This window comes from Pseudopipra pipra, chromosome 10, assembly GCF_036250125.1.
Source record: "Pseudopipra pipra isolate bDixPip1 chromosome 10, bDixPip1.hap1, whole genome shotgun sequence".
In the NCBI taxonomy this organism is placed as follows: Eukaryota; Metazoa; Chordata; class Aves; order Passeriformes; family Pipridae; genus Pseudopipra; species Pseudopipra pipra.
In genome coordinates this window covers 622593-638024 of record NC_087558.1, presented here as the reverse complement: position 1 = coordinate 638024, position 15432 = coordinate 622593, and the positions used below count along the sequence as shown (strand labels likewise).

Sequence of the window (15432 nt, the reverse complement as noted above, 5' to 3'; positions counted from 1 at the left end):
AGTTCAGGGATATGTAAAGAAGAGGAGTTAATCCAGGGAAAGAGAAAGGAGAGAGATTTCAAATTCTGATTCGAGGTGACAGAGCATGATGCTGATTTTTATGTTAGACTGGAAAACACCCACCCAGCTTCTGCGAGGAGCAGAGAGAAGCCAGTGTTCCCACAGCCAGCACCTCCACTGCCCACGGGCTGGAGGGGATGCCTGTGCCCATCACCAGTGGCCTCCAGCACACACTGCATTTGCCACCAGCAACAAACAACTACTTCCTACTGTGTTTTTTCCAGAACTCCCCCTTCTCCCTCCCCGGAAAAAGGCAGCCGAGCAGCACTTACCTGGTGGGAGAAAGGCTGTATGCTGCTGTAACTGCATGTTGGCAAGAGCTTGCTGGTACTGGAAGATACCAGTGTTAAAGACTGCGGTGGCACCATTGGTTTTTTCAAGCGCAGGCCTCTTTGGTAAGGGGGGAAGTACAGCTTGAGGAATTCCCTGAATGGTGGATGGGTATAAAAATAAAGTCCGGTAACAAAAAGAAAAAAAACCAAAAGGGGGTGGGTGGGGTGTGGAGGAGGATGGGAGGGAGGGAGAAGAAAAGGAGAGAGAAAAAAGGAAAAAAAGAAAAATCAGTAGAAGGCAAAATAACCAGGCAGCACCATGTTTCTCCATGAGCAAGCAAGCAGCATAGCAGACTGAACTACCAAATAAAAGGCGAGGGAACAGCTTTCCAGGGAGCACCGTTTGCCTGCCATTACAGTGGCACAGGGACGGCGGGACCGGCCTGAGCACCGCCCTACGGGAAAGCTTCGGGCCGGGTCAGGAGCGAGGCTCTCGGGGAAGCAGCACTGCTAGCTCCATGAGGATACACGTAAAGCCATGTTAATAGTCACCGTCCGGGGCAGACGGCGGGGCCGTGGTGCCAACCCACTCCCCGGGCCCCAGCGCTGCCCGGGCATGCAGAGCACGCGCTGCATGCCGGCACCCGGCCGCCTCCGCGCCACCAAGCCATGCCAACGCGCCCTGGCCGGCACCCGGGGAGGGACGGGGACGGGGAGGGCAGGGACGGGCACGGGAGGGGGCCGGCGGGGCGCGGGGGCGGCGGGGGCTGCAGGGAGGGTGCCCGGCCCGGCCGCCCACACGCCCTTTGCCGGGGACGTGGGGAGGGAAACCGGGATGTTCCATTTCTACACATTAACCCCAAACTCGACTCTACGATACAGCTACATGCCAAGCTAAAAGGTGAAAGGTCATAGTACCAGGTCAAAGGTTGCCTCGAGGGGTCGCTTCAGTGATTTGACAGCCGACTGAGTCTTAATTAGCAGGCAGCGAGCACATGATGGCAATGGCCAGTGGGGTCAAGCGCATTAACATAAACAGCAAGCAGAGGTGCGTCATGGGGGCAGCAGTGCATTGGGGAGGTGAGAAAAAACAAATAAAAACAAATCACCGGATGCCGTGTACAACGGTAACAAGACTAGGCATGCACGGGGGGCCGGCGGGCGGCCCCCGGCGGGCAGGGCAGCGGGGCAGCAGGAGGTGCCCGCAGCAGGAGGTGCCCGCGGGGCGCTCACGGCTGCGCAGAACCGGGAACGGGGCTCCCCACACCGGCCACCAGCCACCGGGAGCCCTGCTGGGAGCCCTGCTGGGAGCCCGCGGCCACCGCCTCACCCCGCCGGCCCTGCTGCTCCGGCCGTGCCCGCCGTGCCCTGCTTCCCACACCCCCACGGGCTCAGCACTGGCGGGACCCTCCACCACCACAGCCCCCCTCAGTGCTACCCTCGCCTTGCCAGGAAACCACCTCCTGAGTGGGTCCAGACCTGGCTGCTACAGCTACGGGGCCTGTGCCCGTGGGAGCTGCCGCCAGCCCTCGGGGGACACGGGATGGGAACAGCAGTAACATGGTCAGATCCACTTCAAACTACAACTCTACAAACACGGACTTACAGGAACTAAATAAGGGTTTATCTATCTGTGCAGCTAGAGAGATACACATCTGCTCACACACAGATACACAGCCAACCAGATATACATGTAGCCCACAGGTACAGACACACACATGTATGAACACACACAGGTACATACAGGTACTCTGTACATCAGCAGGCAAAATTAGTCAAACACCTCAACGGTCTGGAACTACTTCAGAGCAGATCTGGCACCACATGCTGAGAAAGTTCATTGCACCGTGTAGTGACCAGGGTCCCCGAGCACACCCCCCGCCTCAGCAAGGACAGACAAACATCCACTGGCACCTCTCCTCAATGTACATCTACATCCAGAGGTTTTCCCACACTTACCATGGCAGCTGCAGTTGCTGCTGCCTGGGCAGCTGCAGCTTGGTTAACCTGGTACTGGGCAGCCTTGATCTTGGCTTGCAGGTGTGCAGGAGGGTGAAAATATTTGCACTTTTCCCGTGAGCATCTCCCTTTGATGTAATCCATGCAGACGGTGACGGTGTTGTCGTTGGTGTCGATCATGGCGCTGTCGGCGGGGTGAGCGAACCGGCAGTCGTTCTCTCCCCTGTTGCAGTTCCCACGCTGGTACTCTCGACATACCTGTGACACCAGGAAAAGAAAGACCCTTAGTTTGGGTGACATGTGCTGCAGTCATGGCTTGGAATGGAGCAGGGGTTTGCAAACATCTGTGAGAGCACCACAAGGATGGGGCCCGGCCCCAGGTGGGGCACAGCGGTGGTGGGACAGTGGGACTGGGGACCTGGCAACAGACACTGGCTTCTCTACAGCCTCTTCTGATGCTAAAGAGCATCAAACCCCACCAGGATCAGAGCCAAGCACTCAGCAGGTGTCATTTTGGCTCCTGCTTAACGGCCCACAGGGCTGTTTCTGTTTCCTGAAGAAATGTGCTGTGGTTGCTCTTGGGGACCACCCAAGCACCCCAAGGTGCTCAGCCACACTCCACTGGGACCTGGCAGTGCTGAGTCACCACATTCCAGGTGCTCATTAAGGTGAGTGGTCACAAGTGCTGGGAGGGCGATACGGGGCTGCCCCCAGGGAGCTGCTCCCTGTCCATGTGCCCTCACAATCCAAGCGCCTGCCAGGAGAGGGCAATCCACAGCCCATGGTGGTGGCACGGCCCACCCCCCCAGCAGGCATCAGTCCTGCTGTCACATGCCAGCAGCCAGTGGAAGCTGGAGGGATCAGACACTGCAGCAAGGAAGCCTCTTGGCTGGCAGCCCCCCACAGCATCCCCACTGTGCCACGTGGGCTCCAGCCGGCCCCGAGCCCTCACAGACCCCCTGGACCCCTGGCCACCCCAGCACTGCAGACACAAACTGCCACCAGCGTGACAAACACAGGCCCCCTTCCCACATGCCATGCAAACCCCGTGTTTGACAGACATGGGCTCTTGTCATGGTCCGTTCTCCCCAAACCACCAATAAACACACTTGGCATTCCAGTTTTCCAAAGGCCACAGGAAACAAAGGGACAAAAGCAAACGAGTTGGTATAAAAATAAAACAACTACACTAGATGGAATTTCCTGTTCAAGGTGGGTGCCCATGAGCTCGGATCATCAGTATTTCCTCAAGAACCTTGGCTCCAATCCCTGCAACAACCCAAATTTGGTGATGGTTTGGTTTCTCTCCATGCCGATGCTCTGGCTGCTGTTTAACCCCTGTGCTGCTGCCAGTGCCTCCTGCCCATCCTCTGCACTTATGAACTGACACGTGTGAACCTGACCACAGGAAACATCCATTTGTCCAGAGTCATTCCTGCACAACCCTATTTACAGGCTTTTTCCACATGGTGACAGACTCTAGGTATGTATTCACAGCAGACCCAGCCCCTCCTGCCCATTGTTCACAGAACAGATTCTGCAGCACACAGGGAACAGCTCAGGCAAATTTCTCAGCTGGAAAATAACCACCTGCCCACCAGGTAATCCTACAGTCAGACCCCTTTCCTGGTCCAGTCCCACACAGACCACTGTGCCAGCCAGCGTGACACAGGGAGGACTGGGGAAGGAGGTTCTCTTTCATCACCTAGGAACACTTTCTGGGTCAGGAACCAGTGTCCTCTACCCAAACACGGGCCTCCCACACAGACAAAAATGGATAATTTCCTCTGATCATTTGTTTGCAGTCTAAGAGTAAACTGAACCCTCTTCCTCTGAAGATGAAGAAAAGGATGAACTAAAGACAGCTGTCTTTGCTCCTTGTTTTGTATTAGTGATCCACTAAACAGAGGTCTCAAAACCACTCCACATGTAAGCAAGAACTACTTCATTAATAACACAGAAATAATATATACAAATTCATATATGAGTGTATATATATAAAGTACCTATATACAGAGAGAGAGAGAGAACTCATCCGCAGAAGAGCTACTTTTATCCTGGTTAAAAATCAAAAGGGAATGACCAGAATGCTGAAATAAGCAGGTAGAGATAATCTTTGGCATGTCCAGGGCAAGTTTTCAGAGCTGTAGCACAGTTGCTGCTCTAATGCAAAGAACAGCTCCCTCAGTGCTCCCGAACAGACCTTGGGATGAGGGCTCACAGCAGCCAGGCACAACCCTGAACTGCTGCTCCTTCTAACCAGTGTGACCAGCAATGGCTTTTTAGCCACTGTGAGGTAACAACCCAGAACATTTCCAATTCTTGCTTATTTAAAAGTAAGCATTGAAATGGGGTTATTTTTTGCCATGGGCACGCTGCAGTATATCATTCATCTGCTTGAGTACAGAGAGGCACAAAAGCACGATGTGCTGTCTGGTCTTTCAGATCTGGAGAGCTTTTATTAGTTATTTATTAATAGCCCTGTAATTAGTACTGTAATTTTCAACTCAGTATGTCAGGAAACATAAACAGAAAAGGCACAGATACTCCAGCCTCCTGCAAAATGCTGAGTTAGAGCTGCAGTATCACTGACTCACTTTAATTCCCTTGCCTTGCTCGGGTTTTGGGCTGAGTTTGCTTTGATGGCCCTGTTGGGACTGGAGGTGCCACCCTGGTGGGGACACAGCCACACCCCAGCCATGGCAGAGTCCCTCACTGCTCACCCCAGTGCTGGGCAGGGTATGGATGGAGGGACACAGACAGCCTTCCAAGCATGTCCCACCTCCCAGCCCCTCCTCTGCACCCAAGAGACCCCACCAAAGTGGGTGTGCTGGCATCCAGGACACTCTGAGCACTTGAACACACAGCCCGCCGAGTCACAGCCCTGATCACCCAGAGCTCACAGCTCCAAGAACTTCTAAGTTGCTTCTTTCTGGCAAAAAATGGCATATAAGAAGCAAGCAGGAGACAGCAGCTTGGCTGTGGTCATTCTTGACTGAGGAACACTTCTAACAGACTATGATGGCGTTACAACGGAAACAGCCAGTTGTGATAAAGCGTTAGGCAATTCCTTTCTCTCTCAATTCCCTGTCCTTCCTCCTTCTTTTCTAGTTCACTGAAGAACCATACTTTGTTCATGACATTTCTGGCAAGGGAGTAGGAAAGCTGTGGAAAAGCCTCAAGCCACGACATTTCCACCCTGAGTGCCGGTTCCTTACGGGAGCGGCCGGATGCACTGGACACCCAAACATCTGCATGCTGGATGGAATACAGATGACAGCAATCCTACTGCTAGCAGCATTCACCAGCCTTATCTCACCGAGACTGCCATTAATTCAGGAGACACGGCACGCTGCCCGGCAGAGCTGCGGTGTCTGCCTGCCTCCCTTCAAACCCCAGGTGTACCCGCCGAGAGCTCTCAGCTGGGGAACAGCCTGACTCGGCACCACAGAACGTGTGCTGACTTAATTCCTGCCAGCACACATCGTTCTTCAAAATAAATATTTAACATTCTAAGCAGAACCAATCATACTCCAGGATTAGATGCTAACATCATCGTGGTTATTTTTCTCCAGGACAGTTCATTCCAAGGGATAGTGAGCAGAGCCTTATAAAGCTCTGATCATGCCATAACAAATGCCAGTGCCACAGCAGCAGATCCCTGGAAGAGCAGGTAGACACACTGCTGGGTCCTCTGGGAAGTAACAGCCAGACCATGCAGCATCTCCAAAATCCATTCTGTATTTCTGTAACTTATAAAGCACATTCAAATGTTTTGCTGTTTATAAAAGTGATGTGCTTGTTTAGTGTTTGGATACTAAATTTGGATACTCCAGATCAAATGACCACTACACTGGAATGCACTTGCAAATTATCTTCTCATCTACACATTTCACTGTTTAAACTCATTTGCAGAAGGAAAAAACAGGAACAGACATCCCCTCCTCCCAACAGAGAGGGATTTTGTAAGCCAGCAGTGCAGTGTGGACCACAGAGTCTGTGGGTCAACCTGGATGTGCTCTTGACTCCAGTGAACACAGAAAGCAAAACTCAAACAGCTTAAAGGGTAGAAGCAGCTGGATTTCTTTAAAGTGATCTACGTGGTGCAGTGACCAGAGCAGAGCCCAGGTGAGGGCCATGACAGGATGGCAGGGCTGGAACAGCCCTACTACAAGGACAAGGACAACGACAAGGACATCCCCCAGGGGCAGAGACGAGACAGATGCAATCACAGCACAGAAGGTTGTTGGGGAGCTGGAATGTTCATCCGTGCAGGAATATGGCTGAGGAGTGAGGGCCTGCTCGGCTGCAAGCGGAGCCCACGGAGACACCTGCAGCTGCACCAGCACAGGTGACACAGAGATGCTCCTCCAAGCCTCAGCCCTTGTTTTCAGGGCTTTGCAACTTGACCATCTCCTCCTTTCTGTACAAGTTCAAAGCAAAACCACTCAGCCTTTTTAAAAACTTTAAAAAGTTTTACTAATTGACAAAAATGGTTTTTACTGCAGATTGTGCCCCCGGGTGTTCTGTGACAGTGCTACTCTCACAGCTCCCTCTTGTGCAGAGGACTGACTCAGCAGTGCATCACTCCTCTGAACAGCCATATCAAGAGCAGCATCTGGAGGGCCAGATCCTGCATGCTGAAGTCCCAAACTTCAATAGTTCCCTGTGCGCTGTGGTCAAAGTCTCAGCCAGCACCAGGGCTGCCCTGGAGGCACCACATTAAGGAATGCCCCTGCACATCTCCCCTCAGGCTCCCATGGATGCACCTGCTTCCCTGGTCATGGGTACAGCCAGTGCTTGGGGACATTGGGTACACCAATGACCAGGACACTTCTGAGCCCTCGTGTCCCCACAGCACTGACCAGCCCATGGCCACCACACAGCTGGAAGCACAATCAAACACAGCAGCCACCCTTGGCACTGCAACTCAAAGGGCTCCTGCCACTGGCATCCTCCTCTCCATACTCATTTCCAAATCCAGTGTGATTTATTTATGAATTTATCTAATTGCATTTTGGTTTTAATCCACCTCTGGCAGGTATCCATCATGAAACAGAGTCCTCAAGGGAAAAACATCCCTGGGTGATTCCAACCAGCCACCCGTGTGCCAGCTCGGAGCGGCTGCCTCCCTGTAACCTGAGCGTGCTTTGGGGAATGCTTCCCCTGGGAAAACATCTCTAAAAAGGGAAATGATGTGATCCCACAGGAGGGGAACCTGTGGTGATGTGAGTCTGAGAATAGTGACAGCGGCAGCAGGAAACACTGGCTGCCAGATGACCCTCCACACTCCTCCCAGCTCACCGCTTCTGAGCGGCAGCTCGTCAGTCAGATGCAACCAGGGAAAAGGAATTAATTTCCCTTGTAAGGAGAGTTAATCCCTGTTAATGAAGACACACAGGCAGAAAGAAAAGCATTACAAATACAGCTGGCTGCATAAAACAGAGACCCTTCTCACTCCTCCCATTGTGCCCCCGAGCTCAGGGCCCAGACCCGGCGCTGGGAGGGAGAGCAGCAGCAGCTGAGCACGGGGAGAGCGGCCTCTCACAGGGGCCACCTGCCCCCACACACCCTGCCCAGCACACACACAGGGTGACAACGGGTCAGCCCCACTGCTCTGCCCTCCCATCGCCACCTCTTAACCACCAGACCTGACTGGGGCTGCCAGCACCCACACACAGGCTCCATCCTCATGGCTGTGCTCAGGCTGTGCCCACGGGCTGTACCCACAGGCTGTGATCTACACCCGTGCTGTGCCTGCAGGCTGTGTTTGCAGGCTGTGCTTGAGGGCTGTAACCTATGCTCATGGCTGTGCTCTCAGGCTGTGCCCATGGGCTGTACTCTCAGGCTGTGATTTATGCTCATGGCTGTGCCCACAGGCTGTGATCTGTGCTCATGGCTGTGCTCTCAGGCTGTGTCTGTGGGCTGTGATCTGTGCTCATGGCTGTGCTCCCAAGCTGTACCCACAGGCTATGATCTGTGCTGTGCTCCCAGGCTGTGCCCACAGGTTGTGGTCTGTGCTGTGCCCCCAGGCTGTGGTCTGTGCTGTGCCCCCAGGCTGTGGTCTGTGCTGTGCTCCCAGGCTGTGCCCATGGGCTGTGCTCACGGGCTGTGCCCCCAGGCTGTGCTCACGGGCTGTGCCCCCAGGCTGTGCTCACGGGCTGTGCCCCCAGGCTGTGATCTGTGCTGTGCCCCCAGGCTGTGATCTGTGCTGTGCCCCCAGGCTGTGATCTGTGCTGTGCCCCCAGGCTGTGGTCTGTGCTGTGCCCCCAGGCTGTGGTCTGTGCTGTGCCCCCAGGCTGTGGTCTGTGCTGTGCTCCCAGGCTGTGCCCATGGGCTGTGCTCACGGGCTGTGCCCCCAGGCTGTGATCTGTGCTGTGCTCCCAGGCTGTGCCCATGGGCTGTGCTCACGGGCTGTGCCCCCAGCACACAGCAGACGGTGGCAGTCGCTGGCTCACTGCCCACGCTGCCGCAGCACCGATAAGGTGCCGAAAACACTGTCAGGCCTTTCAGATAAGAAAGATTCAGAGCAAGGGAGAGCACCAGCTCCAGAGCACCGACACTCGTCAGGGTTGTAGCGAGGATGATAAGCAGGCACAGGAGGCCGGCGGGGGAGTGTGGGCACCGTCTGCCCAAAGCCAAAGCAAGAGAGGCTGAAAGTCATCCTGCACCTAAGGCAGCTGAAGCTTTGCCCCCACCACATTAACACCTCCTGGGCACACACTTAACCCAGTTTCATTGCACTCTTTCTGCTGCCATGGTCATTCCTGAATATTTCCATTTCTTTCTGCAAGGGAGGGTCAGAAGCAGAACAGCAGCATGAACTTACTGTACAATCACTCAGTCACTCCTTGTTCACACCCGTCACCAAGATACCACATTATCAGCCCAAGTGAAACCCGCATTATTTGCTTTCACAAGAAGAATATTTCATATCTAGGAGACATAATACACGATACACTTGTGAAAGTAAGTTACACCAAGTGGCTCCTACCTCCAGCCTGTCTGTCCTCATCAGCTTCTGGGCAGCAGCGGCGGCAGCGGCAGGAACCGGCACCCCAGGGTTCCCTGTCACCAGCATGGGGGCCGTGGGCAGGATCTCTGCAGGGACCAGGCCAGGGGACACAGGCCCCAGGTAGGGGTTGAAGGCGGCTGACGCGTTGGTGGCTAAGCTCGGTGCCACGGAAAACATTGGCTGTGGGCAGAGACAAGGGCACAGACACTTAATATCTGCACTTATCGTGCTGGCACCATACCTTTTTGGCCACCCCTTGAGCAGAACAAGGTCTCTGCTACTAATGGGAAAGAAGCATTTGTCATGTTTGAGGGATATGGGGAACATCTGTGCAGATGTCACAAAAGAGTGAGACCACGGGGACGGGCATCTCTGCCAGCCTTGCTGCTTCTCCTGCTCCAGCTTCCCTGCACGCCCACAGCACGTGGCAGCTCCTGGAGCAAACTCCCACAGGATCCACACTCCAGCAATGCCATAATGAACACTCTGTGGGGTCAGGGGCAGTCTGGGACTGCCGGGGGAACATGACCACAGCGGGCACAAGTGCCTGCTCTGGGGGAAAAGGCATCTGAAAGCCCCAGCACAGCATCAGCCACGCTCAACTTCAGGCATAGGCAAAGCTTCTCTGACCCTGGTGGCAGCCAGAGCTGGCTCAGGAGCTGCAGAGGTTTCATACAGGAAGAAGAGCAGCCAACCACGATCCATTCTTTTCCCAGAAGTCAACAGGCTGGCCATGCAGATACTCAGACACTCACTGCATCAGGGAGGTGCTTTAGTCAGGCTAAAACACTAAACCAGAGGGAGACAGCATATGCAAACACAATTCTCTTTAGTTTGTTTGCATGTTTTCAGAAAAGAGACTGGTGCCCTTGTGGGCTGTGCTATGGTGTGAAGATAATTGGGTGTAGAGCCCAAATAATGTCGTGAAACCCAACAACAGAGCTGCTAGACTGCAGCAGGGATTAAATAACCCTCCTGCCCTCGAACACACAGTGTAACTGCCAAATAAAATTCAGCCAGGACTGTTTATCTTTCATTATCTAAATAAAGCAGTTACTTAAGGCATTTAGGTTTTTCTTCCAAACTAATTTTTAGAGAGAAAAACAGCTACGGAGTTAACACGACTCTTTCTCTGTTTCATATCAACTCAAGGCAGACAGCACAGAATGCAGCATGTTTTTGTATTCCTGAGGAAATGACTGATCTGTTTGGAAGCAAGGGCCATTGGAAGCACTGGACAAAAACACGAAGGGATTACTGGAGAAAGTAGACTGAGAGTTGTGTAAATGGTGATAATGTCTGTGACACTTCTGGATTTTCATCCATGTGAACGAAAAACAAACAGGCAGAGTTTACAGGAAATGAAATAGCAGTCTTATAAACACTATTAATTAACTGAACTTTTCATTACTGTGTTATCAGCTAGGTAATAATGAACATTAAAAATAGAACTACGAACTAGTCTGCTAGTGTGTAACTTAAGAGATATCAATGTTTGATTTCAGCCCAATACACTCACTGTACAGTAAATAAAAGACTATCCCATTTATTTTCTATTGAGCTCATTTTATATCAATATAAATATCCTGCAGCCTTTCAACCACTGCAGAGTAACAGCATATGTTATCAGAGCCACTTCACACTATTCTGAAGCTCACAGGTACATTGTGATGTGCTGTACAGGTGCAAGGCAGGACATGCACACTTCCCCTGCTCATGGTCTAGCAGAGCCCAGCTCCCCCTAAACCAAAGTCTAATTCCAGGAAGCAATTCCCTGGGAAGGTTCCCCTGAGTGAAGGGAAAACATCCAGTGGGCATCTTCTCAAAGCCAAGAGTTTCCTAGAGCACATGAAATTGCAAAGAAAATGAAAATCCTACGCAGATCACTCATGCTGTAAACTTTAAGAAATAAATTGCAAAAAATGAATTACATTAACCAAAGATTAACAGAATGAATTAACAATATTACTTCAGGCAAGGTGGAATGACACAGCACAGACACACAGACCGGCACTTCTCTGCAGTTGATCTCTCCACCCGTTCCTGACCTTTGTGGGATCTCAGTGTGCCAGCCTGTGCCGCCTGCCCTCACCCCAGGCCCCCATCCTCCCCGGTGGGAGCCCCAGACACGTACCACGGGCTGCAGAGGGGCTCCGGGCATCATGGCATTGGCGAGCTGCATCTGCTGGGCCAGCATGGCCATGTTCTTCTGCTGGATCAGGTTATTGCGGCCGTTGATCTCCAGCTGCGTTTTTAAGTGTGGTGGTGGGTGAAGATATTTGCAGTTTTCCCTCGAACACCGACCCTGAAGAGAATTGACAGAGCTGGATTAGAAGCTGTGGGTGCACCTTTGTTCCTTATGTCATTGGCTAAAGCAAACACAGCCCAGGCTGCCGGCCAGGGGAAAGGGCTGTCACGCACTGCCCAGAGCCACCTCACAGTCCCTCTATCTGCTGCTTCCTCTGCTTTTCTGGGCCATGGATTTCTGCAGCACAACTCTGAAACATGCTGTTTCTTCTTAACGTTCCTGAAGGTGAGCAAATAGGAGTTGTTCTGAGAGCAGAGCATGTCCCTCCTCTGTGGGGACACATTCCTGCTCCATGAGAGAAATCAGCACCACTGCACTTCACTAGAGCCGGGATGCAGCATCTTTGAGGGAAACCTCCTCCACAGGATGCATTTTTGTTGTGATGTGTAAACCAAACAGGAAAACCAGAACTGCCTTGTTTCTAAATTTTTCACGAAATTCAGATGTTGTAAACAACAAATTTCATGCACCAGTTTAACCAGGATGAAAGGATGTTCAGCAATGTGACAACCATTGATATCCAGAAACAAACAACAACAACCCTGTGCACGATGCACACCCAGACCCCACTGCACCTCCCCTTCTCTCACAGCACGGAGTTGTGATGTCACATGACAGGAACCTTCAGAAAATGCAAGTTCATTAATTCAGAAGCTTTACTAACTAATTGTTCTTTAAAGTTTTTAACACCAAGCACATGCTTTTACTAAAGGGATGGCAACAATAAAAATTAAAAAAACCCCCACAATTAAAAAGGACAATTGAATTATTTTCTGAAAAAAACCCAAAACAACCAACCAACCAGATTCCTTAAATTACATTTTTTTCCTTTACTCATTCATCTTTGAAATAAATCCAAACAAGAACAATGACAAGGCAAAAGACAGACTTAATTTGAGTAAGAAATCGTTTTTATCAGGGAAAAAATTGATTCAATACAGTTTGACCTTATGCTGCAATTTTGCTCAGAAAGTTAAAATTTATCCTTGTTAAACGATCTGCCAGAAATCTAATTTGTAGGATGATTTTTGTCTGCCCTAAAGGCTGGGATAACAGGTTTGCTGCTGCCTCTCTCCCAGTCCATCTCTCCTCTGGCACTGCAACCTTCTTAAGACTCATTTTCATAGTTATTCAGCTGCCATCTGAGTGATCCCTGCACAGGAAGACAGACCCGATAAAAGAAAAATATGCCAAGTTTTGTGTGTCTTCAGGCAACACACCACAATTATGGAGAGCACTTAGAGAGATCTGGAGACAATGACTGCGTGGGTGTTGGTGGACCAGAAGGTCCACATGCCCTGATCCTGTGCACTGACACCCAGAAACCCCCCTGTGGGGCAGCAGGGGAGGGGGACATCGCTCTTGTTTGTGGCAAGAGCTGGGGGGCTCCCCCAAGCCCTCGGATGGGGGCCCTTTGCTGTTCCCTGACAGAGCCCAGGATGGGGCTCCTGTGGGCTGGGATTGAGGGACTGGGGGCTGTCCTCAGCAGAGGTGATGCTTGGAGAGTACCACTGAAGTCACTTGCAAGAAAATCTTCCTAATAACATCCCCAAGTGCTGGAAAGCAATCAAGACAGGGGCCAGAGAATGCCAAAAAGCCAACAACTGTACTGCAGATAAGACAGGGAAAAAAACATGTGTTGCCTGAGGAAATATTGTTCCAGGGGAAAGGAGCTTCCTAAAGCAAACAAGGATTTGGATACTCCAGTAACAAACAGCGACAATGCATTAGCAGAAGTGGTGGCCACAGGGATCAGTGCTCAAGCAGTGAGAGTTTTAGTCCCTGTTAACTGAAGCAGGGTTTATACCTGTGTAAATACACCTGTACACGCCTGGAAATGCCCATCTGCTGCTGGCTGCTCCAGCCGTGGGTGCTCCCTAGACACCCCCAGCCCCAGAGGGCGGCCCCATCCCTGTCTACAGGGACCAAAGCTGGCACCTGATACCCTGGGGCAGTGGTCAGACCTGCCCAAGGGCCAGCACAGCCTGGGCCAGACAGCCCGACGATCCTGGGACATCTCCAGGCTGTCACCCGGCAGCCTTCACTCAGGGAAGGCAGCTCTCAGCTCGAGGGGTGCTTTGGGGCAAAATGACCCCCAGTTCTCTCCTTTAACAGCTAAACCAACTCAGTTCAGCACCCCCAGGCCCCCCAGAGCACTTCAACACTGTGTGAACTGGCAGGTAAAGGCCTGCACTTTGGAACAGCTTCATTTAAATCAATTCTCTCAACACTAACCCCATGTTAGGTGCTGCTACTCCTCAGTAACACGGGGCAGACTGACACATTTAACAGCTGCCCTGGAAATGAGATCTTACGTGAGCACAGTGTAAAAATCAGAGCTAATTACTGCTAAACGAGTAACATGGAACTACAACATGTATTGCTGGAATCAGAGAGGAGCAGTTAACAAACCTGATTCCAAAATGCAGATTAAACTCAATGTCCTCATTTCAGTGCTGGGGTTTAGGCTGCCCCACAGCTCTCTGGATGGGATCCAAAGCCTGGCAGTACATGTTGTACATCCCGACCACTTAATGTACTTCATACACTCAAATGCTTTAAAAGCCATAAAAAACCATTCTTGAGATCTAATCCAATGTCCTCTGGCTCCCGGGAAACAAGGAGCCCTGCTGCTGCTTCCCCATCGAGGCCATCATTTCTATCCACTTAGGAGCTGGTTCTCAAGGAAAACAATTTACTCTGAGTTAAAGACTACAAGAATATACCACATCCCCAGGTAAACAGCTCATGCTTTGTTATCACCAGCTACTATCAAAACATTTACATCCTCTTTGTTTGCGTGTGGCTTTGGTGCCCAGGGCACCTTTAACCTTCAGTCTTTTAAAATTTGCATATCTTAGCAAATTCCCCAAAAGAAATGCAGACTTGTCTGTTTGGGAACAGGGTTTCTTGGTCTACTTTTATTCCATGGACCTTTACAAATGGTCCACAGAGCGCCCAGGAGTTGGAAACCACAGCAGGCTGCAAACCCCTGTCCCAGATCTGCCCAGAACACGGGCAGCATTCATCCCCTCGACCCTGCGGGCACGCAGTTCCTAATTACCTTGTTACTGGATCCCAGTAACTGCAGTCAACAGAGTTCAAGGCAGATTTTCATCTCTCTGAACCCTTTCTGAACCCCCTTTCAGTCATCACAAAAACAATCCTATCCGTGAGCATACGCAGAGGCGGCAGTTTCACGCTGCAGTGTCCCCATGGGCTGCACCAGAACACCGGGGGGTTTTACCACAGTCCTGCTGGACTAAAACTTACTACAAATGCTCCTGAGGTTCCCCAGCACACTCCTCAGCAGAGGCCCCACAGCTCTGGTCCCTCAAGACAAGCAGAGCGAGGGGCAGAGGGCCAGCCCGGCGTTCCCGGCTCTCTCACATGATGTTTGCTCTGCTCTGGGATGAGCAGTGTCAGGCAGCACGCCCGGCCCAGCCCAGTGCCAGCCCCTCCAACAGCCACACAGCACCGTGTCTGCAGCAGCTGCTGCACTTGGAATTCCTACTGAAACACGGGGCAAGCACACGTTTGCCTCTGCTCTCCTTGCAGCGGTAAATATTCTCACCTCATTATGACTCTCCATTTTTTCTTGGTGTTTAATACACAGATTTATTTCCCCCTCTGTACAATTCACTTTCATTGCTAAAAATGAAGAGCCATCCACTGGACTGTGGGATTGGGATGTGCCTGACCTTGGCATGTTTAGCCTTCTGTGACACCCCGTCAGGTGCAGCGCAGGGCTCAGCACAGTCTGGTGATCAGGACTCAGTTCGGGAGGACTTTTCCCCTTGCCTTCAGGGGAGCAGGAA

At 51.8% G+C, this 15432-nt stretch overlaps 1 protein-coding gene across 22 annotated transcripts in view; it reads right to left on the bottom strand.

The window, feature by feature from the left end:
- Positions 1-15432, bottom strand: part of MBNL1 (muscleblind like splicing regulator 1) — a 79347-nt gene that overhangs the window by 13271 nt on the left and 50644 nt on the right. For 16 of the 22 annotated variants that reach the window (XR_010432955.1, XR_010432956.1, XM_064665672.1 and 13 more), the window contains 5 exons: positions 11441-11611; positions 9286-9486; positions 2292-2549; positions 1251-1304; positions 333-486 (listed from right to left, as the gene is read on the bottom strand). Coding sequence is in view for 20 of the 22 variants with exons in the window: in XM_064665662.1 (XP_064521732.1) it covers positions 333-486; positions 1251-1304; positions 2292-2549; positions 9286-9486; positions 11441-11611 (838 nt within the window). In the remaining 2 variants the exon portion in view is untranslated. The remainder of the gene's footprint in view (positions 1-332; positions 487-1250; positions 1305-2291; positions 2550-9285; positions 9487-11440; positions 11612-15432) is intronic. The other 6 variants (XM_064665666.1, XM_064665667.1, XM_064665669.1 and 3 more) reach the window with 1 other exon arrangement.